General features: G+C 44.0%; 1 protein-coding gene across 2 annotated transcripts; it reads right to left on the bottom strand.

Moving 5' to 3' along the window:
- Nucleotides 1–747: 747 nt before the first annotated feature.
- On the bottom strand, nt 748–22,057 carry LOC141051038 (uncharacterized). Of its 2 annotated transcripts, none has more exons than XM_073547842.1 (7): nt 22,005–22,057; nt 9,415–9,567; nt 9,106–9,285; nt 8,909–9,032; nt 8,728–8,825; nt 8,439–8,541; nt 748–5,048 (listed from the first exon to the last, which is right to left on the bottom strand). In XM_073547842.1, exons 1-7 carry the CDS (start codon nt 22,029–22,031, stop codon nt 3,466–3,468), a joined length of 2,268 nt encoding a protein of 755 aa, XP_073403943.1. In that variant the 5' UTR covers nt 22,032–22,057; the 3' UTR covers nt 748–3,465. The 2 variants fall into 2 exon arrangements, with proteins under 2 accessions (XP_073403943.1, XP_073403944.1); XM_073547843.1 differs by having other exon boundaries at nt 8,439–8,529.
- Between the last annotated feature and the right edge of the window lie 791 nt (nt 22,058–22,848).

Below are 22,848 nucleotides of genomic sequence, written 5' to 3'. Positions count from 1 at the left end.
GCAGCTGAGCCCAGCATGGGAGATGTGCAAGCACACGGACGGGAGCCAGGAGCCGGCTGTGAGAGCAGGGAAGCAAACGCCGGGTGACGTGCAGCAGCTCCAGGAGCGCGCTGGGACGCTGAGGACCGGTAAGTATGCCAGGGCTTGGGGGGCGGCAGCGTGACAGACATGCTGCGGAAAATAAAACGTTGCAAATCTGTGCGTATTTTTCCGCAGCATGTGCACACCAATTCTGAATTTCCCACTGGCTAACATTGGTTGTGCACTACACTCCGGATTTGATGCAATTCCGCACGTGCAAAAACGCTGCGGATCTGCATCAAAATCCGCAACGTGTGCACATAGCCTCACTGTCATCTTGTGTTTTTTTCTAATAATTGTGCCAAACAGTTGTTGTCTTCTCAGCAAGCTGCTTGCCTATTGTCCTATAGCCCATCCCAGCCTTTTGCAGATCTACAATTTTGTCCCTGGTGTCCTTAAACAGTTCTTTGGTCTAGGCCATGGTGGAAAAGTTGGAGGGTGATTGTGTGTCACAACTATACATTATCCTTTAGTAATATATGATCCATCTGTTTTTCCACAAGGTCGGCATGTGTCCAGAGGCCAAAGATCTGAATTGCTTAGCGGAAGCTGCTGATCTTATACACGTATTGCCAGATTATAAATACTCTTTTGGAGTAATGATCTTACAATGGTTGGTGACACCAAGGTTGTTTTTATGAGGGCATGAATACTGGACACACATGGTAAAACAGCTGTAAGACATTTATTGTTTCATGTGCATAAATATAACATTTAGATGGATTCAGATGAACCCTCCTATAAAACATAATTAACAAAGTCATTACTACAGGACTGTATGAGAAAGTGATTTATTCTAAAAGAAACACAAAAACTAAAAATGAGAGAATTTGGGCTCGGTGGCCTTCCAGAATGTAGGAACGAGATGGGGTATAAAAGGGGGAGAATTTAGAATTCTGGATTGCTTTGCCTATTTCATGGCTTCACAGCTAGGAGTTTGGTAATTTATGAATTAGCAGGTTTCGATAAAATCATTGACTCGTTAAGTTCTTATATTGTGACTGAAAATTTGGGAAAACAAAGACTAGGGATGAAACCCATTTCCGAAAAAACAACACAATTTTTTTTTAATATGATTTGGTGGAATATGAATTGCAGTAAGTACAAGGAATAACAGATTTCATTCCAATATGGGGGAACTATACTTTTTAGAACAATTTTATTGAGAGAAATCTGTCAGATTATGTCGGGGGGATATGTATCACATTTTATGGTTCAGCTTCAAAGGGAAAATGTTTTAGTGTCAGTTTATTGAGACAACTGAGTAGGTATTTAAAATCAAAGTCTCCATAGACCCAATAATATGTGTTTTGCGGTATAGAGAAGGAAATCTGTTCCAGTGGTGGTGAAAAAAACTACTATATCTATATATATAAAACTGAATGTATGTATGTATGTATGTATGTATGTATGTATGTATGTATGTATGTGTGTATCACCAACCAATCACGAAGCACTTTTCATTTCACCAGATCTGTTCAAAAGAAGCTGAGCTGTGATTGGTTGCTTTGAGCAACAGTTTTCCTTGCAACCAATCACTAAGCATCTCTCATTTCACCAGAGCTGGTTAAAAGAAGCTGAGCTGTGATTGGTTGCTATGAGCAAGTTTTCCCACTTGACAACACCTCAGCAGACACTGACATGGTGGTAGAAATCTAGCATCCCTGGGATCATAAGCTCCCAGCGATTGTTTGCCCCCCAGACAGGAGCAGAGAGTACATGACAGAAATGAACCCCCCCCTCCTGTGCCCATATAGACATCCTCCATCCTATAGGCACATCTTACATCTTAAAGGGATCATTGATATGGAAGTCAGAGCAAATCCATCCAGCGCTTTGGTTTTGACCCCAGGCCTCTCTTAAAGGGATCCCCAGTATGGAAGTTAGGACCGTTCCACTCAGCTGTGGCTCTGACCCCAGGGTCTCTTAAAGGGATCATTGGTATGGAAGTTAGGGCAAATCCACTCTGTGCTTGGGTACTGACCCCAGGCTCTCTTAAAGGGATCTCCTGCATGGAAGTTAGGGCAAATACCTCAGCGCTTTGATTCTGACCCCAGGGTTCTATTAAAGGGATCATTGGTATGCAAGTCAGGGCAAATCCACTCAGCGCTCTGGTTATGACCCAAGGCCCCTCGTAAAGGGATCATTGGTATGGAAGTGAGGGCAAATCCACTGTGCGCTTTAGTACTGACCCCAGGCCTCTCTTAAAGGGATCTCCGGTATGGAAGTTAGGGCAAATCCACACTGCGCTTTGGTACTGACCCCAGGTCTCTCTTAAAGGGATCTCCAGTATGGAAGTTAGGGTAAATCCCTCAGCACTCTGATTCTGACCCCAGGGTTCTAATAAAGGGATCATTGGTATGGAAGTCAGGGCAAAGCCACTCAGCGCTCTGGTTCTGACGCCAGGCCTCTCTTAAAGGGATCCCCGGTATGGAAGTTAGGACTGTTCCACTCAGCTCTCTGGTTCTGACCCCAGGCTAATGGGATGATGTAGGATATTAGGGGTAGTAGTCCGGTGACTCTGGCAGACGGGATGATGTGGGATATTAGGTGTAGTAGTCCGGTGGCTCTAGCTGACGGGATGATGTGGGATATTGGGGGTAGTAGTCCGGTGGCTCTGGCTAATGGGATGATGTGGGATATTAGGGGTAGTAGCCCGGCGGCTGTGACGGGATGATATGGGATATTAGTGGTAGTTGTCCGGTGGCTCTGGCTGACGGGATGATGTGGGATATTAGGAGTAGTAGTCCGGTAGCTCTGGCTGACGGGATGATGTGGGATATTATAGTGAATGTGGCTATGCGGAGTGGGCGGGGCTCTACAATTCAGCTTTATATATAGATATAATCATTAAAATTTGTTATAACTAACCTTAGTTAGTTACTATGCCCGGGCAGCGCCGGGCTCTTCAGCTAGTTTATCATATAAATTTGCAATATGAACATGTTTATAAGTCCCAGCCGACAGTGAAAAGGCAAAGCTGTGGTGGCGGAAAGAAGACAACCAGACAGCGAGCAACAAGCAGTGGGGTGGTCAGAGTATTAGTTTGCTTTTTACCAATAATCACCTGCCCTTATCGCTGCCTGCCCTTCAGCTCACTTCTTTCCACTGTCGTTTGCCACATCTCGAGTCTCTTCACTATATGTCAGGACTTCCAGCTGCATCCATGCTTTGGAGGGCAATATGGGTTATAAGGTTACCGAGCATGTTTTGACATCACAGCCTTACAACTCGCAGTGACCTCTGAGGCTTGGACGTGTCCTAAAGTCCTGGAAAATAGTGAAAAGGCTGTATATGCAGAATGCATTGGCAGAAAAAAAAAGGATGACAGTCAGTGGAGTGGCTAGAGAGGTAAGTGAGTATTTGTTGTCTTTTTTACATCTTCTATAACGATGAGTCGTACATAAGTTGGATGTTTGTAGCTTGAGGACTGCCTGTATTTGGTTCCTTCCAGATTGAAGTTTTTTTATGATGGTCAATAAAATATGATTTTGAAATAAAACATTCCTTAACATCTAGATTTGGTAATGTCTTTTCCCCTATGTGAGAAATTTGATGGTTAAGAAAACATAACTTCTGGGTAAAAACTTTCCCACATTCTGAACATAAATATGTTTCTTCCCCTGAGTGGCTACTCTGATGTCCAACAAGACTTGATTTCTGTGCAAAACATTTCCCACATTCTGAACATGAATATGGCTTTTCCCCTGTGTGAATTCTCTGATGTCCAACAAGACTTGATTTCTGTGTAAAACATTTACCACATTCTGAACATGAATATGGCTTTTCCCCAGAGTGGGTACTCTTATGTACAACAAGACTTGATTTCTGTGTAAAACATTTCCCACATTCTGAACATGAATATGGCTTTTCTCCTGTGTGGCTACTCTGATGTCCAACAAGACTTGATTTCTGTGTAAAACATTTCCCACATTCTGAACATGAATATGGCTTCTCCCCTGTGTGAATTCTCTGATGAAGAACTAAATATGATTTCTGTTTAAAATATTTCCCACATTCTAAACATGAATATGGCTTCTCTCCAGTGTGAATTTTCTGATGTGTAAGAAGATGTGATTTCTCTGAAAAACATTTCCCACATTCTGAACATGAAAAGGGCTTCTCCCCTGAGTGAGTTCTCTGGTGTCTAGCAAGATGTGATTTCTGGTTAAAATATTTCCCACATTCTGAACATGAAAATTGCATATTCCCTGTGTGAATTCTCTGGTGTACAACTAAATATGATTTCTGATTAAAACATTTCCCACATTCTAAACATAAATATGGCTTTTCTCCTGTGTGAATTCTCTCATGTGTAAGAAGATGTGATTTCTCTGAAAAACATTTCCCACATTCCAAACATGAATATGACTTCTCTCCTGTGTGAATTTTCTGATGTCTAATGAGCTTTGATTTATCCGAAAAACATTTCTCACATTCTGAACATGAAAATGGCTTCTCCCCTGTGTGAGTTCTCTGATGTCTAGCAAGACGTGATTTCTGGCTAAAATATTTACCACATTCTGAACAAGGATATGACTTCTTCCTTGTGTGAATTATATGGTGTGCCATAAGATATGATTTATCTCCAAAACATTCCCCACATTCTGAACATGAATATGACTTGTCACCTGTGTGAATTCGCTTATGTTTAATGAGATCTGATTCATGGTTAAAGTATTTCCCAAACTCTGAACACGAAAATATTTTGTCCTCTGTGTGACCTATTGGATGTGTAATAAAAGATGTTTTATGGGAAAAATTTTGTGTATATTCTGTACATGAAAATGGCATCTTTGTAGTAAGAGTATTTTGATTTTCAAATCCAATTTTTTCACTTTCATCTTTCTTAATAGTCTGCAATGCATCAAAAGATAAACCTTCAGTTGTATCTTGTATGAGATCAATGCCATCCAATTTAGTAATTGAAGATATCAGTTGTTCTTTTGATCTCCATATACAGTCATCTGCCAAGAGTAAAAACAAATATTTCTTTTTAATAAAATAACTTTAAAATTATATTTTTACAACATTGGTATATTAAAAGCAAGTTATGTAGCAAAAACACTTTCTCATCTCCAAAAAAATAAACCGCCGCACAAATCTATCATCTGCCCATAGAAAATGGCTAGGGAAAAGCAGCAAGGCTTCCCATAAGCCAGTCCTCTTCTCAAAACTTAGCTTCAAAATGTAGCTGCTTTCTCATAAAATTAACCCCTTCACCCCCAAGGGTGGTTTGCACATTCATGACCGGGCCAATTTTTACAATTCTGACCACTGTCCCTTTATGAGGTAATAACTCTGAAACGCTTCCATGGATCCCGGTGATTCTGACACTGTTTTCTCGTGACATTGTATTTCATGTTAGCCATAAAATTTCATTCAAATAACTTGCGTTTATTTGTGAAAAAAGTGGAAATTTGGCGAAAATTTTGAAAATTTAGCAATTTTCCAACTTTGAATTTTTATGCCCTTAAATTACAGAGATGTGGCACACAAAAAACTTAATAAGTAACATTTCACATATGTTTACGTTACATCAGCACAATTTTGGAACCAAAATTTTTTTGTTAGGAAGTTATAAGGGTTAAAAGTTGACCAGCGATTTCTCATTTTTGCAACACCATTTTATTTTTACAGACCACATCACATTTGAGGGGTCTATATGATAGAAAATACCCAAAAGTGACACCATTCTAAAAACTGCACCGCTCAAGGTGCTCAAAACCACATTCAAGAAGTTTATTAACCCTTCAGGTGCTTCACAGGAATTTTTTGAATGTTTAAAAAAAAATGAGCATTTAACTTTTTTTCATAAAAAATTACTTCACGTCAAATTTTTTTTATTTTACCAAGGGTAACAGGAGAAATTGGACTGCAAAAGTTATTGTGCAATTTGTCCTGAGTACGCTGATACCTGATATGTGGGGGGGAACCACTGTTTCGGCGCATGGCAGAGCTCAGAAGGGAATTGGCTGGAATTCAGATCGGACGCCATGTCACGTTTGGTGAGCCCCTGATGTACCTAAACAGTGGAAACCCCCCACAAGTGACCCCATTTTGGAAACTAGACCCCCCCAAGGAACTTATCTAGATGTGTGGTGAGAACTTTGAACCCACAAGGGCTTCACAGAAGTTTATAACGTATAGCCGTACAATTAAAAAATCATATTTTTTCCACAAAATGATATTTTTGCCCCCAATTTGATATTTTCCTAAGGGTAACAGGAGAAATTGGACCCCAAAAGTTGTTTTGCAATTTGTCCTGAGTAGGCCGATACCCCATATGTGGTGGTAAAACACTGTTTGGGCGCATGGCAGAGCTTGGAAGGGATTGGAGCACTATTTGACTTTTTCAACGCAGAATTGGCTGGAATTGAGATCAGACGCCATGTTGCGTTTGGAGAGCACCTGATGTGCCGAAACAGTGGAAACCCCCCAATTCTAACTCCAACCCGAACCCCAACACACCCCTAACCCTAGCCCTAACCCTAATGGGAAAATGGAAATAAATACATTTTTTTTAACTTTATTATTTTTCCCTAACTAAGGGGGTGATAAAGGGGGTTTGATTTACTATTTATGGCGGTTTTTATGTTTGGCGGCTGTCAGACGCTAAAAGACGCTTTTTATTGTAAAAATAGTTTTGTATCACCACATTTTGAAAGCTTTTTTCCATATTTTGACCCACCGAGTCATGTGAGGTCTTAATTTTTGCGGGACGAGCACATCGCGCTGCTCCGGGGGGGGCTCAGGGAAGCACGGAGGGAGCCCCCTCCCTGCCGATGCTTCCCTAAACCCCCGGTACACTGCAATTGTGTTTGATCGCAGTGTGCCAGTGGTTAACGTGTTGGGGGCGGTCCGTGACCACCCCTGACACATAGTGTCGGGTGTCAGCTGTGATAATCAGCTGACACCCGGCCGCGATCAGCGGCCCTCATCCCGTGAGCGCCGCTGATCGCTATGACGTACTATCCCATCCATGGGCATAGGGGCCCAGGTCCCATGGACGGGTAGTACGTCAGATGGCAGAAAGGGGTTAAAGATAAGTAAGGATTGTTATCTTGTGTGTACTACCTGTGATTAGTTGTATTCCACACCAATAATATTTCTATTGGTCATTTAGTATTACTGATGATTAGTTTATAAATTCTGCATCGGCTGCTTATTTATGATTCTCTTTAACGTTTTAATATGCTTCTAGAAGCTATAAAAACTAGAACACATCCCAAATAAATCAGGGTAAGTTTGTATCACACATTGTGTGTCTCACATCTTGTTCTCTAGTGAGTTGCATCTATTTAGATCTTTTACATCTATGCTGGGGGAAAACAGGGGTGCATCTTATAGTCAGAATATACCGTATTTACAATTAGCGAGATGGCAGCAAGAGTCTGGTGATTCTTCCGTGGTCCGATGCTGCAGGGCGCTGATCACACTCCCATCCCGGTGCGGCAGGCTCGGTGGTGCGGGGGGCTCCGGCGACATTTTGTGAAAGCCTGGAGCCTGCGCGCTTCCATTGCCTCGATGCTGTGGCCTCCGGGAAAATGGCCGTGGGAGGCCGTGCATGCACTGATTGAGATCTTCTCCAGACAAGATCTTCTCCAGAGATCTTGTTGCTAAGATCTCAATCTGCACATGCGCCACCTCCGGCGGCCATTTTCCCGGAGGCCACAGCATCAAGGCAATGGAAATGCGCAGGATCCAAGCTTTAACAAAATGTCACCGGAGCCCCCCGCACCACCAAGCACTGCCGAGACTGCCGCACCGGGATGGGATTTGACGGAGACCACCGCATCGCAGCAATGGATATGCGGGGGGCTCCGGGCTTTCATAAAATCTCGGCGGAGCCCCCACACCGCCGATCCTGGGTCATATCATAAACGGACCACCAAACACCCCCTGTGACTCCACTCCACCAGCGCTGCTGATCCTCCCAACGTAAGCTGAATTCAGGACTGTAAGACAGACTCCCATTTGACAAATTCTTTTTCTTTCCCCCATTTTTCTTCTGAAAATTTGGGGTGCGTCTTATGGTCCAGTGTATCTTATAGTCTGAAAAATACGGTACTTAGTGTTTTATCTTCTTTCTTTTTCATTTTTTTTAAATACTTTATTTTGCACTATGTCAGGACAAAACAATCTCATATAACAAAAAAAAAAGATAACAATATATACTTTTAATTACCTTGTCCAAAGGAAAAAAACATCTAAAAGTATTCCCTCTCTCTTGTCTACAAACCATCCACCCAATAAAATCCACTCCAAACTTCTATCAAAAGGACCTTTACTTTTAAATCAGATTTTTTCATAATCCTTAACTCCATATACATATGCATTTAGTGATTACTATTCACCTGGGTAGTCATCTTTAGGAATCTCCTCTTTACACCGCTCATCACCCCTCACATATGTCTCTGTAGTATTAATATGGGTCAGATCTTCACCCTGAATCAAATATTGTAAAAGTCACAGACAGATGGAGAAGTCACATCTAAGATCAGCTCTAATCCTGCCATCTCCACCGTTCTCATTACACAAGTATAAAATATATAATACTGGTGGATAAAACAAGACTGAGCACAAGATCTTCACAGCCAACTACACATCATAGGGGGGATCTCATGACACCTTCTCTCCACCTACCTGATGATCCTGAGGAACATTGGGATCTTCTTCTTTACAGTCCTGTGGAAGAAGAGGACAGGGACATCTCTCTGGTGTTGTCCTCCTACTGGATAGAACTGGAGGAAACACATACATGAACTGAATTCATTCTTTACATAGAGATAATTATAGGCCGTGTGTGTTTAGTCCTGTCTATTACCTGGTGATGTGAGGGGCTGGGGAACCTCCATCATGATGTCATTGTACAGATCTTTGTGTTCTTCTAAATACTCCCACTCCTCCATAGATAAATAGATAGTGACATCCTGACACCTTAGAGGAACCTGACACATACAATGACACCGTTATTCCTCGATCCCTTCATAGTTTTACTGTATAATATCCCAGCAGTGTCACCTCTCCAGTGAGCAGCTCAATCATCTTGTAGGTGAGTTCTAGGATCTTCTGGTCATTGATGTCCTCGTGCATCAAGGGGTGAGGTGGAGGCCCTGTGATTTGGCTCAGGATTCTTCCCCGTACCTCAGACACAGTTATCTGACAGCGCTCACTAGAGGTCTTCTTCACTACTGTGTAATCCTGGTTATGAAGAGACACATTAATAAATCTCGCTACAGATATTTCCAGAGTCCTCACCTCTCCAGTTCTGTCCATCTGTTATTCCCATAGATAAGAATGATGTAATGTGACGTAATCAGAACCTCTCACCTCTCCAGTAAGCCGGAAGAGGATCTCTAGGGTGAGATTTAATAATCTCTCCGCCATCTTGTCCCTGTCCCTATCCATCCTTGACAAGTCAATCAGGAAAATTCTCTTACATAGAAGATCTTCTCCTCTGAGAAGATCTGATACAGCAGGGATCTGAATGGAGAAAAGATGACAATGTAACATCATAAAGATCCCATGTAAGAAATCTCCAGAGCTGTTACTGGCTTCACGTGATTACTACATACTTCTAGTCACATACAGAGATTTTCACATGTTATATCCAATCCAACACAAAAAAATAGAGAATAAATCTAAAAGTAAAATCTGAAACTTTACAAAATATTATACAAAAATAAGACAAAGTTAAAAAGTGCAGGGAACATACACAGATCGGGACAGCAGAACTGGGGAAGTCAGTAACAGATGTTAGAACAATAATATTTCTTGATAGTTACAATGTGGCGACGATAATAATGACTATACAGTAATTTCAAAAAGTTTTGACAATGACGCAAATTTTGATTTACGCGAAGTTTGCTGCTTCTGCTTTATAGTGGCAATTTGCATTAACTCTATTATGAAAAGTGATCAGATGAATTGAAAAAATAATGCAAAGTCATTCATGCCATGAAAACTAAAGAAGTTGTCCACTACTTGGTCCACTACTAGTCATACCCCACGCTTGATCTCGATAAAATAAAAAGCTTATACTCACCCTTCCCATTGTCGGTGCCATTCCCACATTATCAGTACTTGCTCTCCCCAGGCCTCTTGTGCGGTTGTTGTGAAATGTGACCCCGATGCCCAGTCAGCGCTGGCGTCACTGTCCCAGCCTTCGAACAAATTGAATATGAAGAGGAAGTCCGGGCTGCAGCTGATCTCTGACTTCCTCTTCTTGTTCAATTCATCTGAAGGCGAGAACAGTGATGCCAGTGTTGATTAGGCGCCAGGGTCACGTGTCATAACAACCACACGAGAGCTAGTGCCAACTCCGTAGAAAAGGTACCGGCATGAGAGGTGAGTATAAGCTTTTTTATTTTATCAGGGCTAAGCGTGGGGTATGAGAAGGGGTTGTCCTAGTACTGAACAACAACTTTACAGAGGTTGTCTGCTACTAGGCCAAAATTTTCTCACTCTGAATGTTTGCCTTCTTTAAAATATAAACACATATACTCATAAAACAGAAGTGATGATGTTACATGGCCCCTTCAAACCTTTATGGGCATCAGGGTTCCCGTGTCAATTTACTAATGGCTCACTGAGATACTTGGGAGTACTGGTAACAAAACACCCAGCTAAATTATACAAAACCAATATTAAATTATACCTCAGAAACTTAGAATCTACTTTAGCCAAATGGAAAGATTTTAATTTGTCATACCTGGGCAGAGCTAACTTAGTTAAAATACTAAGGGGGGGGAAAGTCTTATTATACCCAACATAATTTGGAGTGCTCTCTTTCCCCGGGGCTGGCTCTCCCTGCCCTCCTACATCTCCCTCATACTGAACTGCCAGTTGAGATAAGAGCCAACCCACTGTTAATGTCTACATGGAGGGCATGGCAGAAATTACACTGACAGTTCCGGCTCTCTCCTCAGGTGTCTCTCCTCCTCCCACTAATTGGTAACCCCCACTTCCAGAATGGACACTCTCACCCTGTCTTCTACCAATGGCAATCTCAGGGTATAACATCTATTAAATATTTAATCCATTTTGAGGAGCGGCGGATGTACTCAATGGAGGAACTGCAATGTAAATATCCTAAAGCCATATTCCGTCCCTTACAATACTTGCAAGGTAAAATTTATATACTGAAAGTTATAGCACGTCTCTCTGAACATGAATGGACACCATCTCTGTTCAGATGGTTTACTAAACCCAATTCTAAGTCTGGCTTATAGCCATTAACTATAAATTCATTCACGTAGCTCTGGATTATAAACAATCCCAATTTCCGTTAACAAAATGGCAGATTGAAGACTCTAACCTAACCTGCAACACAATCTTAAAAGCTCTGGACCAAGCCTATAAATTTCTCCCTTCAGCTCATTTCCTAGAAATGAGATTGAAAATCTGCAATGGATCCTATTTAACCTCACAAAATGGTCATAGAATGGGGCTCTACACAACTTCCAAATGTTTTAAATGTCACTCACCAGAAGCCAAATTGTTTCACTGCCTGTGGGCATGCTCAGTCATTAGACAATTTTGGGAAAGAATACAGCAATTTACTATTACACATCTGACAAATTTTGCTCCCGATGAACCCTTATGGGCCATATTTGGATACTTAAAAACAGATACATACACCTGCTCTCCAGGGGCCCGGAAACTACTGCACTTGGTGGCGGCTGGTACTAAGGCCATTTTGCAGACATGGAACAACGACCATGTCCCTCCCTTCAAAATCTTTCTAGAAAAGCTGTCGTTTCTGCTTCAGATGGACTGGGTCAAGGTTTCTTTGCATAAGGAGGGAAGGGTTCAGGCCTTTTTTGAAACTTGGGAAAACTTTACCTCTTTGCTCCCACAACACATTTGGAGTGACATTGAGACTTATTTTCGACTGACGGTCTGGTATCAGGAGCAGCTACTACTGGGGTAGATACCTGTACAGCTACGGAGAGACACTACCGGATGGTAGGGATGTACTTTGGTGTCGGTGGGTCCTGAGCTTAAGATTAGGCACATATACTATTTGTCTAATGGGTAAAAACCGTATCTGGTCTAATGACTGGGCATGCCCACAGGCAGTTCAACTTTTACCTGAGTAACTTTACTGAGACTTGCACACAGCATATTCATATTTTTTCCATTATCATCATCAGGTTTCACAACATACAACTTTTCCTCTGTCCCTGTACTAAGCTTGCTTCCGGGACAGACCATACCTTTTGATCCTACAGCATCCTCACTGTACAGCCTTACTTCTTTAGGGGACTCCCTCAGCCATTTCGGCCCGGTCCTTAGGACATCAGCCTACGCAATAAGCTGTCACATATTGAGAGAACCTGCCCGTACTGGTTAGTCTTCGCCGGCAACTGCAGTCCCACTAATATGGCACCACTAGCACTGCTGCTGTAGATCCTTCTGATGTAATCCTGGTCATGGATACTGAATGGCTGGGCCTTAAGCTTATCCGAACATTGCGTGACACAGTGTTGCTCAGGGCTAGCCAGCCCACCTGAGCTAATGGGCGCTCTGGCCCCAACTGACTTCTATAAGGAAGTCTTTACTACATTATCCACCGTGCCCCTCCTATCTTAACTATTACTACATTCCCAGCAAATATTCCCTGTCTACAATGCCCCCATCTAGTGGCCAGTCTAGGTGATTCACTTTCCCTATCCCCACTATAATATAAAATATATGTACATTACACACAATTATTTATACATATAGCAGCTTCAAATGAGTATAAATGCAGTAACATCGGGACAAAACCAAAGAAAGGGGTTGGTGAGATACCAACATTGCAACCCCTTACAGTATGATAAAAAAATTTAATTCAATAAAAACAAAGTTTTAAAAAAAAACACCTATACTCACTTCCCGTGCCAGCACTGTTCGAGTGGTGTCAGCATTCACTCTCCCGGGGGCTCACATGAGGCTATTATGTCACATGAGCCCTGCACCTAATCAGTGATGGTTTCACTGTCTCTCATGCCTTTGGACATATAAGTAATCAAGAGGAAAGTGGCTAGCCACAGCTTTCACTTCCTCTTGATTGCCTATATGTCCAGAGGATTTTGCATAAACTTGATGTATTAGCAGAGGCGTAAATAGGGGTTTGTTTCAAGGGGAGATGAAACTTCTGAGTGAGCTCCTAACCAGGTAACCCTGATTATAACTATGTTGGCGCACCTTAGCAGTGGGTAAAGGAGAAACTCAGCAGATGACTTCTCTGTTAAAAAAAAATCTCTATACAAAGATCAACACTGATATTACCACCATATGATGAACATATAGTGGTATATACCAGTCCTACAGAACATACAAGAGATTATAGCACAGTTATTGATGGTGACTTACAGATGACATTCTTTCTGGTGGAGTTGTTCACTTTTCCCTTCTTTTCCATTTGGCCCAGACCAATATGATAATTTCTTGCAGTCACTCGGTTGCAGAAATTATAACAAAACCACATATAACTTCTCACATTTCAGGCATTGTCCCCATCTATTCCCAACCTGAACAAACTACTAAGCCTGCTGATCCCCAAATTCTGAGCCACTGCTGCTTTATGTGTATCTATTACCTTGCCTACTGTGTTCCTTCTAATTTTCCACCTACTGGAGCCCTAGATTCCCCTTTCATTGCACTCCAAGTATGATGTCAACAAAACTGCCCCACACTGTAAGATACCCCCACAGTGAATTGTTCCACAGTACCCTTCACACGCACAGTAAGATGACCACCCCTCAACTCCCCCTAGAAAAGTATGGTGACCCCAACACAGTTGATCTCCCAACTGTGACCCCACACAGCCCTAAATGCAATATAATTGGCCTACATACAGTATGATGGCCCTACACCTCCACATACAGTATACTGCACTTCCCATAGTCCTCCATATAGTATACTGCATTCCCCATAGTCCTCCATATAGTATACAGCACTCCCCATAGTCCTCCATATAGTATACTGCATACCCCATAATACTCCATAGAGTATACTGCACTCTCCAGAGTCCTCCATATAGTATAATTCACTACCCATAGTCCTCCATATAGCATCAAGTTCAACCTTAATCCACCAATTGTACATTTTGTCACTAATTTAGCTATAAACCACATTATGTGTATCGAGAAAATTATCCAGCACTTTTTTTAAAGCTGTTATAGTGTCTGCTATTACTACCACTTGTGTTGGTCATTCCACAGTCTGACTCCTCTAACTGTAAAGAACCCTTTCCTATTTAGCTGCAGAAATTACTTTTTACCCGTAATGAATGCCCCCTGGTCCTTAGTGTGGCCTTTGGAAGGAATAAGTCATGGTTGTGGGGCTGTTGAGAGCATTTCCAGTGTTGGCTGGGTTGTATTAATGTGTGATTGTGGGTCAATTGTCTATGACCTGTAATATTTATATCTCCAAGTTTACACCTTCCCTTTTCATTATTCCATTCACATTAGATGATGTGCTGTTTATACTCATGTGCACAGGGATTATTGCTCACGAGAGACTGGTTTAAGGCTGTAGCTTTATTATGAGCTCAAATTGTTGGTTTAGGTATGTCACATGTGTGACTTTTAAATGTTTTTAATGCTTGTCATTGTTGTGTGTGCCTTGTTGTGTTTAATAAAAATTATTGTGTTTTTTTTTGTATTGTGTGGTGATCCCCTTTAATATGGCTGTGGGGAATAGATAGCTCAGCGTGTGGCTATGAAGTCACTTCAGCAGACTAGCAATATGGACACGGCATATTTATTGTGCACACTTGTTATCCAATGTTACACATGCCAAACATGAAATAAAACGTCTAAGGCCGTCTGGCCACTAACTAACAATAGCAGGCTAACTACAAAATAAACCTATATAACAGCAAACAAGTCCATGTAATCTTACTGTGTCAGCTCCCAGCTCAGCAGACGATAGACTGAGAGATCCCAGCTCCTCCTGATTATATCAGCTGGACCAGTCAGGAAACCAAAACCTGTATTGAATTAGTGGAGGGGGAACTACCAGTCCTTTCCATGCTGATCACTAAGGAAACCAGGACTGGATTACAGTGAAATAAACTGGCTTCATCATCAGTACAGGGAGACATATGAAATGAAACGGGGAGAAACATACCTGTTTTCTAGTACCTCTCCCCTTGGCACCTCACACACCCCCCTCCTCTGTTCGAGCCCGTGGGGTCGGACACGACGAGTCACCAAGCAGTGCGTTCTAGACAACGCATCTGCATTTCTGTGCGCTGTGCCCGCCCTGTGCTCAACGGAAAATTTAAACCCTTGTAATGCTAAGAACCAGCGTGTCACCCGTGCATTGCCTTCTTTTGCCCGGGACATCCACGTTAGGGGCGAATGGTCCGTCACTAGCCTAAACTGGCGACCTAGTAAATAATAGCGCAAGGTGCACAGGGCCCATTTCACAGCCAGGGCTTCCCGCTCAACTACACTGTAGTTCTTTTCTGCTCTCGTAAGCTTTCTGCTTAGATAGGCCACTGGGTGTTCCTCGCCATTTACTTCTTGAGACAAAACCGCGCCGAGGCCCACCCCAGAGGCGTCTGTTTGGACAATAAACTCCCGTTTAAAGTCTGGTGCAACCAACACTGGTTGGTCACAGAGGACTGTTTTCAATCGCTGAAAGGCCTCCTCTGCTTCTGCGTTCCACTTTATTGTGACAGATTTCGACCCCTTAGTAAGATCTGTGAGAGGAGCTGCGATGGTCGCAAAATGTTTGATGAACCGCCTATAATAACCAACGATCCCTAAAAAAGCTCCAACCTGTTTTTTGGTTACCGGTCGTGGCCAATTTTGAATAGCATCCACTTTATTGGCTTGAGGCTTCACGACGCCTCTCCCTATGCTATATCCAAGATAGCGAGCCTCTTCCAATCCCAACGTACATTTCTTGGGATTGGCAGTCAACCCAGCTGTTTTTAGGGAGTCTAAGACGGCTTGTACTTTTGACAAATGCGTGTCCCAGTCATTGCTAAAGATAATAATGTCGTCCAAGTACGCAGATGCATACTGGCCATGGGGTTTTAGGACAATATCCATTAGACTTTGGAAGGTGGCTGCGGCACCATGCAACCCAAATGGCATCTCGGTACTGGAATAATCCCTGGGGCGTAACAAAGGCAGTTTTCTCTTTGGCTGATTCCGTGAGGGGAATCTGCCAATAACCTTTTGTTAAGTCAATAGTGGATATGTACCTAGCCGAACCCAGTCTCTCTATCAGTTCATCGACTCTTGGCATCGGGTAGGCATCGAATTTCGATACTTCGTTTACTTTCCGAAAATCGTTACAAAATCGGATAGTCCCATCGGGTTTGGGCACCAGTACGATAGGGCTAGCCCAATCACTCCGGGACTCCTCAATGACCCCGAGCTCTAACATCTTCTTCACTTCCTGGGCAATGGCTTGTCTCCGAGCCTCCGGAATTCGATATGGTTTAAGCCATACCCGCGCCTGTGGATCAGTAATAATGTCATGTTTAATTAGGTGAGTCCGGCCAGGAAGTTCCGAGAAAATATCTGCGTTCCTCTGTATGAACTCCCTGGTCTCTCGTTTTTGGCTTTCAGATAGCGTGTCTGCAATACCCACATCTGGCGGAGCTACCTGGGGGTCCTTTACCTTAGAAGGTGGTGCCCCTCGACGCCCATCCTCAAGGGCAGCTCCTGCCACCAGACTCTCCCTTTCCCGCCAGGCCTTAAGCAAGTTTATGTGGTATATTTGTTCGGGCTTTCTCTTGTCTGGTTGGTGTATCTTATAATTTACTTCACCTACTCGTTCCAGCACTTCGTATGGTCCCTGCCATTTCACAAGAAATTTATTCTCTATGGTAGGCACCAATACCAACACCCTGTCTCCGGGTTGAAAGACTCGTGTTTTTGCCGCTCGGTTGTATACCGTGCTTTGGGCATGTTGTGCGCGCTCTAAACACTCTTTAACTATTGGCATAACTGCTGCAATTCGGTCCTGCATAAGTGTTATGTGTTCAATTACACTGCGATAAGGAGTCACCTCTTGTTCCCAAGTCTCCTTGGCAATATCTAACAGGCCTCTAGGACACCGCCCATAAACCAACTCAGAAGGTGAAAAGCCTGTGGAGGATTGGGGTACCTCATGTATAGCGAACAGGAGGTATGGTAGTAGGGCATCCCAATCTCTCCCGTCCTTATCCACCACCCTTTTCAACATTCCCTTTAGGGTTTTGTTAAAGCGCTCCACCAAACCATCAGTCTGAGGGTGATATACTGAGGTACGCAAATGGGAGATTTTTAGCAGTTTACATAAATCCTTAAGTATACGAGACATAAAGGGGGTCCCTTGATCCGTAAGTATCTCTTTCGGAATGCCGGTGCGGGAAAACATTAACCAGCTCCTTTGAAATTGATTTCGCATTGGCATTCCGCAAGGGCACTGATTCGGGATAACGCGTGGCGTAATCCAATACTACCAAAATGTACTGATGACCCCTGGCAGATTTAACTAATGGACCGACTATATCCATTGCTATCCTCTCGAAGGGCACCTCTATTATTGGTAAGGGCACTAAGGGGCTTCTAAAATGTGACATAGGTGCGGTCAATTGACACGTAGGACATGACCGACAGTACTGGGTCACGTCTCCCACTAGACCCGGCCAAAAGAAACGTTGCAGAATACGGTGTTTTGTCTTTTCTACTGCCAGGTGACCTCCCAAGGGATGTTTATGTGCCAACTCCAAAACTACCTGGCGAAAGGACTTAGGTACCACTAGTTGTTCTACCACCACCCCTCGCACCTTGTCTATGTGATACAACATATCCTGCTGCACCGCCACGTGTGGGAACTCGTTTTGAGCCCCCGGGTACAATGGTCTTCCCTCGGAGACCTTTATGTTTTCCCACGCCCTTGGCTAGAGTAGGATCCTGGTGCTGAGCGGTCCAGAACTTACCACGGGCCACCTCAAGGTCAGGCATTTCTAAAACATCCTCTAGCTGGTCTGCCTCGCCTGCATACACAGCCAGAGGAGAGTCCACAGATTCTAGTACTTCCTCTGAGATGAGTTCTCCGTCGTCTTGCTGCAATGGTTCAGGGGCTAGCTCCGGAGCACCGTCTTCAACTAGAGGGTTCATGCCACTTTTGAAGTTCCACAAGTCCCAAAATAAGGGAAAGTCTCTCCCCAGGATTACACTGTGTCCCATAGACTTTATGACTGCCGCCTGATGTCTTTTGGTCCCTACTGGCGTGGCAAGAGTAACCCAGGCAGTGGGGTAGTTCTTAGTATCCCCATGGATGCAACTAATGCCCACGGTTAAGTTCGTTAGGGCGCTAGAGTCCACCAAACTGGCATGTACCAAAGTTACTTGACTGCCGGAATCCAAGACGGCATTCACACTATAACCGTCAACCTCGACATGGCACACGTGTTGTTCATTTCCCGTGAGGGTCTCCGCCACACAGACTGACTGCACATATAATGAAAGACGCCTCATAGCATTACAGTCCATTGGCTCTGTAGTCATTGGGCAGTTAGCTGCTACATGGCCAAGCCCGCGACATCGCCAACATTGTATAGGCCCTTGTCTCCTCGATGGAGATCCCAGACGAGGTCTGCTGGCTTGATGTGAGCCCGTACCACCTCCATAGTCCTTTGTAGGTCTGCTACCCTTCATTGTGACGTTCTCTTCTTTTGAAGATGGAGTAGGTTTCGCAGGACTCTCCAGCGATTTCTTGGGGGGCCAGTGGGGTGCTAACGTCCCTTGGAGAAGGCTTTCAGAAGCATTGTAGCGTTCGACCATATTCACCAACTGGTCAGCGGTAGTTGGGTCACCCTGTCCAACCCACCTCTGGATCTTAGCGGGTAAGGACCGCAGGTACTTGTCTAGAACAACACGCTCCACCATCTGTGCGGACGTCAAAGCCTCCGGTTGCAGCCATTTTTTTACTAGATGGATGAGATCATGCATTTGTGAGCGGGCTGGCTGATGCTCCACAAAATTCCATAAATGCAACCTCTGTGCACGTACATACGTGTTTACTCCCAGCCTTGCCAGGATTTCGCCTTTGAGTTTGATATAGTCCATAGCATCCGCTCCACTCAGATCGTAATAGGCTTTTTGTGGATCTCCGCTCAGAAATGAAGCCACTACCTCAGCCCATCTGTCCAGTGGTAAGTGCTCACGTTCTGCAATACGTTCAAACACGGTGAGGTATGCTTCCACATCATCGTCTGTGGTCATTTTAAGCAAAGTCTTCTGTACGGCTTTCTGCGCACTAGCAGCGCTTTGTGCACGGTCTCCCTCATCTCGGGGTTGCCGAACCAAGGCCTGTTTTATTGCCTCCAACTGCATCTGGTGTTGCTGCTCCAGAGCCTTCTGGAAGCAAGCATTAGTCTGCTGTTGTTGCACATTTGCTTGCAATAACTGCTTCACTAGTTCCTCCATATTACTGGACTCTGGGCTCTTCAAAAGCGCAGAAGCTTTCAGCCAGGACATACACAGCGTTTTCTCTGCAGTCACAGTCCAGCAGCCACAAGTGCCCGCATTCGAAACACCATTTGTGGGGAATAGATAGCTCAGCTGGGATCTTTGCTTTGGCACAAGCGTGTGGCTATGAAGTCACTTCAGCAGACTAGCAATATGGACACGGCATATTTATTGTGCACACTTGTTATCCAATGTTACACATGCCAAACATGAAATAAAACGTCTAAGGCCGTCTGGCCACTAACTAACAATAGCAGGCTAACTACAAAATAAACCTATATAACAGCAAACAAGTCCATGTTATCTTACTGTGTCAGCTCCCAGCTCAGCAGACATAGACTGAGAGATCCCAGCTCCTCCTGATTATATCAGCTGGACCAGTCAGGAAACCAAAACCTGTATTGAATTAGTGGAGGGGGAACTACCAGTCCTTTCCATGCTGATCACTAAGGAAACCAGGACTGGATTACAGTGAAATAAACTGGCTTCATCATCAGTACAGGGAGACATATGAAATGAAACGGGGAGAAACATACCTGTTTTCTAGTACCTCTCCCCTTGGCACCTCACAATGGCCTTTAACTCTCTTTTTTCTTGCTCACTGTATCCCTCTCTAGGTAAAGCCAGAATTAAGCCCTTCTTTTCCACACTCAAGTCTTTTCTTTTCAACTCCTTTGGCATGGTTAAGTTATATTTTCATTCCTATTACTTTTGGGATATTACTAGCACTTGTTTTGCCATCCAGCTTGTCCTATTACAAAAGGATTGTGAACACCACAGCGGGGATTTTTATTCTTTCCTTTGTTAAATAAGATTTGGTTCAGGAGATCACCTAATTAGAAGCACATTAAGTAGAATGAGGTGTACTCTGGTTGGAATTCAACTGACACTGGAATGGAATGGCTGTCAGACATGTAGAGAAGCTGATTTTTATAAAACTGTGCAGTGGTAATTTTTTACCAGAGATGTATAGTGCACTCCACATAGTCCATATAGTATAATACACTCCACATAGTCCTCCATATAGTATAATGCCCCCATAGTCCTCCATACAGTATAATGCACCCCCTTAGTCCTCCATACAGTATTCTGGCCACAATGCTCACCTTTTCCTCCTCTTTGCTCCGGTCTCTGCATCAAGCGTTCTTCTGAAGCACCGCACATAGCGTAAAGGACGCAATGTAGTGACTTCATCACACCCGCTGTGCGAAGACGTCAGAAGCCGAGGGAGAATGATGAAGGAGGGAGTGTCAGCTGATGTTCCCTCTTTCATCTTTACTTTCAACTGTATCGGCATCCATTAGGCCAATACAGTTGAACTTCCAATGACAGGCAGTGAAGGGGCCCAATGCAGGCATCAGGCCCCCACGGCTCATGGACATCATAGCGGTTGTGTGGCCTGCGGCTGAGCAGGTAGATTGTGTCTCCCTGCTTCATGGCAGAGTTTAACTAACAGAGCACTGCACCTACCGATACAGTTAATAGTAGTGTAGCTGTGGATGGGCCCTCGACAGCTTGAGGCCCGATGCAACTGTATCCTCTGATCTGCGGTAGCTACGATACTTTGTATTAGTCATTAAAAGTGTTAAATTTATGAAATACTGATAATTTCTCTACTGTAAAGTAACCAGAGAAACATCAGACTTGGGCCACGTGTATTTGGTGTTTGTTTTACTGTAGTATTTGTAATCTAAAATCAGGAGAGGAACAATCAAAGGAGAAGTATAACAGAAACACGTCACCACTTCTGCATTTATCACCTACTCCTGGTTTTGGCTTACAGATAATGAGGTAAAATACTGACCAAATACTGAAAGTGTGAACATGGCCTAAAAGAGCAAAAACACTGAAGCAGCAGACTGTGATAACCAAAATTTTGTCAGGCTGAAAGCTTTTGGCCACAACTGTACAGTAACAGGGAGACGTCATGAGGGAAATAACCCAAGATATGCCGATATAGAGACACAGACAGGAACACGTTCTATCTCCTGGAATGTGACCGCAGCACTGAGGGGTTACTGTACAAATACACATGGCAGGGCGCGCGATCTCCAGTAATGGAGGGGTTACTGCCACCACATAATAATGGGGAATCCCCAGCACCTACCTCCACCTGCAGGGGGCGCTATCTCCGGGAATGGAGGGGTTACTGCCCCCTGTGCAGCCCAGTAATGGGGAATCTCCAGCACCTACCTCCACCTGCAGGGGGCGCTATCTCCGGGAATGGAGGGGTTACTGCCCCCTGTGCAGCCCAGTAATGGGGAATCTCCAGCACCTACCTCCACCTGCAGGGGGCGCTATCTCCGGGAATGGAGGGATTACTGCCCCCTGTGCAGCCCAGTAATGGGGAATCTCCAGCACCTACCTCCACCTGCAGGGGGCGCTATCTCTGGGAATGGAGGGGTTACTGCCCCCTGTGCAGCCCAGTAATGGGGAATCTCCAGCACCTACCTCCACCTGCAGAGCCGCACTCCACATATATGGCTGCTCTGTGCGCACAGGACCTGGGATGAGGTCACAGGAGGGGAGGAGTCAGGGGTCACATGATCAGGGGCCTCAGTGTATGCAGGACTCTGCTGTGCTGGTTGTCATGGTGCTGGATGAGGGGAAGTTTCTGTGTGGGGTCAGGAGGGGTTTACAGGGGGATGTAGCAGAGCCGCGTGTGTATGAGGCGTACGGAGGGGAGCTGTGTGTGTACGAGGTGTACGGAGCGGAGCCGCGTGTGTACGAGGTGTACGGAGCGGAGCCGTGTGTGTACGAGGTGTACGGAGCGGAGCCGTGTGTGCAGTGGCGTAGCAACTGTTTGTGGCGCCCGGGGCGGTCGAAAAATTTGCCGCCCCTTTGGTCGTTGATAATTCGGAAGCATCCGAAGAGCCCACACTACACTCAAAGATCTAATTTTTAGTCTGCTACTAACTCTGCTATTATTTCTAAATTTCTAGACTTTCAACTTCTTGCAGTTCTCTATATATATGTATGTATTAGCTTGATGATGCTGGATGAAGACCTAATGGCTTTTTTTAATAATAATTTTTAATAATGTGACAGAAAAAAACCCAGAAAGTACAAATTATTTTGGCGGACAGGGGGCGGACACTGACAGCTTGGGGTCCCTGTGCAAGAAATGTGTCCGGGCCCCCCTCCTTTTATGGCGTCAAAGCTACGTGTGTGTGTGTATATATATATATATATATATAGATAGATAGATTATTGATATTATATAGCCACACACACACATACAGGTATATATTACATAGTCTCCTTTATTATGTATATTGCTGTCCCATACACAGTG

This window comes from Dendrobates tinctorius, unplaced genomic scaffold (genome assembly GCF_039654945.1).
Source record: "Dendrobates tinctorius isolate UK_male_01 unplaced genomic scaffold, ASM3965494v1 ptg000155l, whole genome shotgun sequence".
Taxonomy (NCBI): domain Eukaryota; kingdom Metazoa; phylum Chordata; class Amphibia; order Anura; family Dendrobatidae; genus Dendrobates; species Dendrobates tinctorius.
This window is presented reverse-complemented; position numbering and strand designations above follow the sequence as displayed.

Excerpts from the sequence above, each read along its gene's own strand:
- LOC141051038 (XM_073547842.1), bottom strand. The coding sequence starts at position 22,031 with ATGTGGAGTGCGGCTCTGCAGGTGGAG. Across the intron at positions 8,542-8,727 it reads ATGTTCCTCAGGATCATCAG|TATTTGATTCAGGGTGAAGA; the intron begins GTAGGTGGAGAG and ends TGACTTTTACAA. Across the intron at positions 5,049-8,438 it reads TCCTAAAGATGACTACCCAG|ATGACTGTATATGGAGATCA; the intron begins GTGAATAGTAAT and ends TACTCTTGGCAG.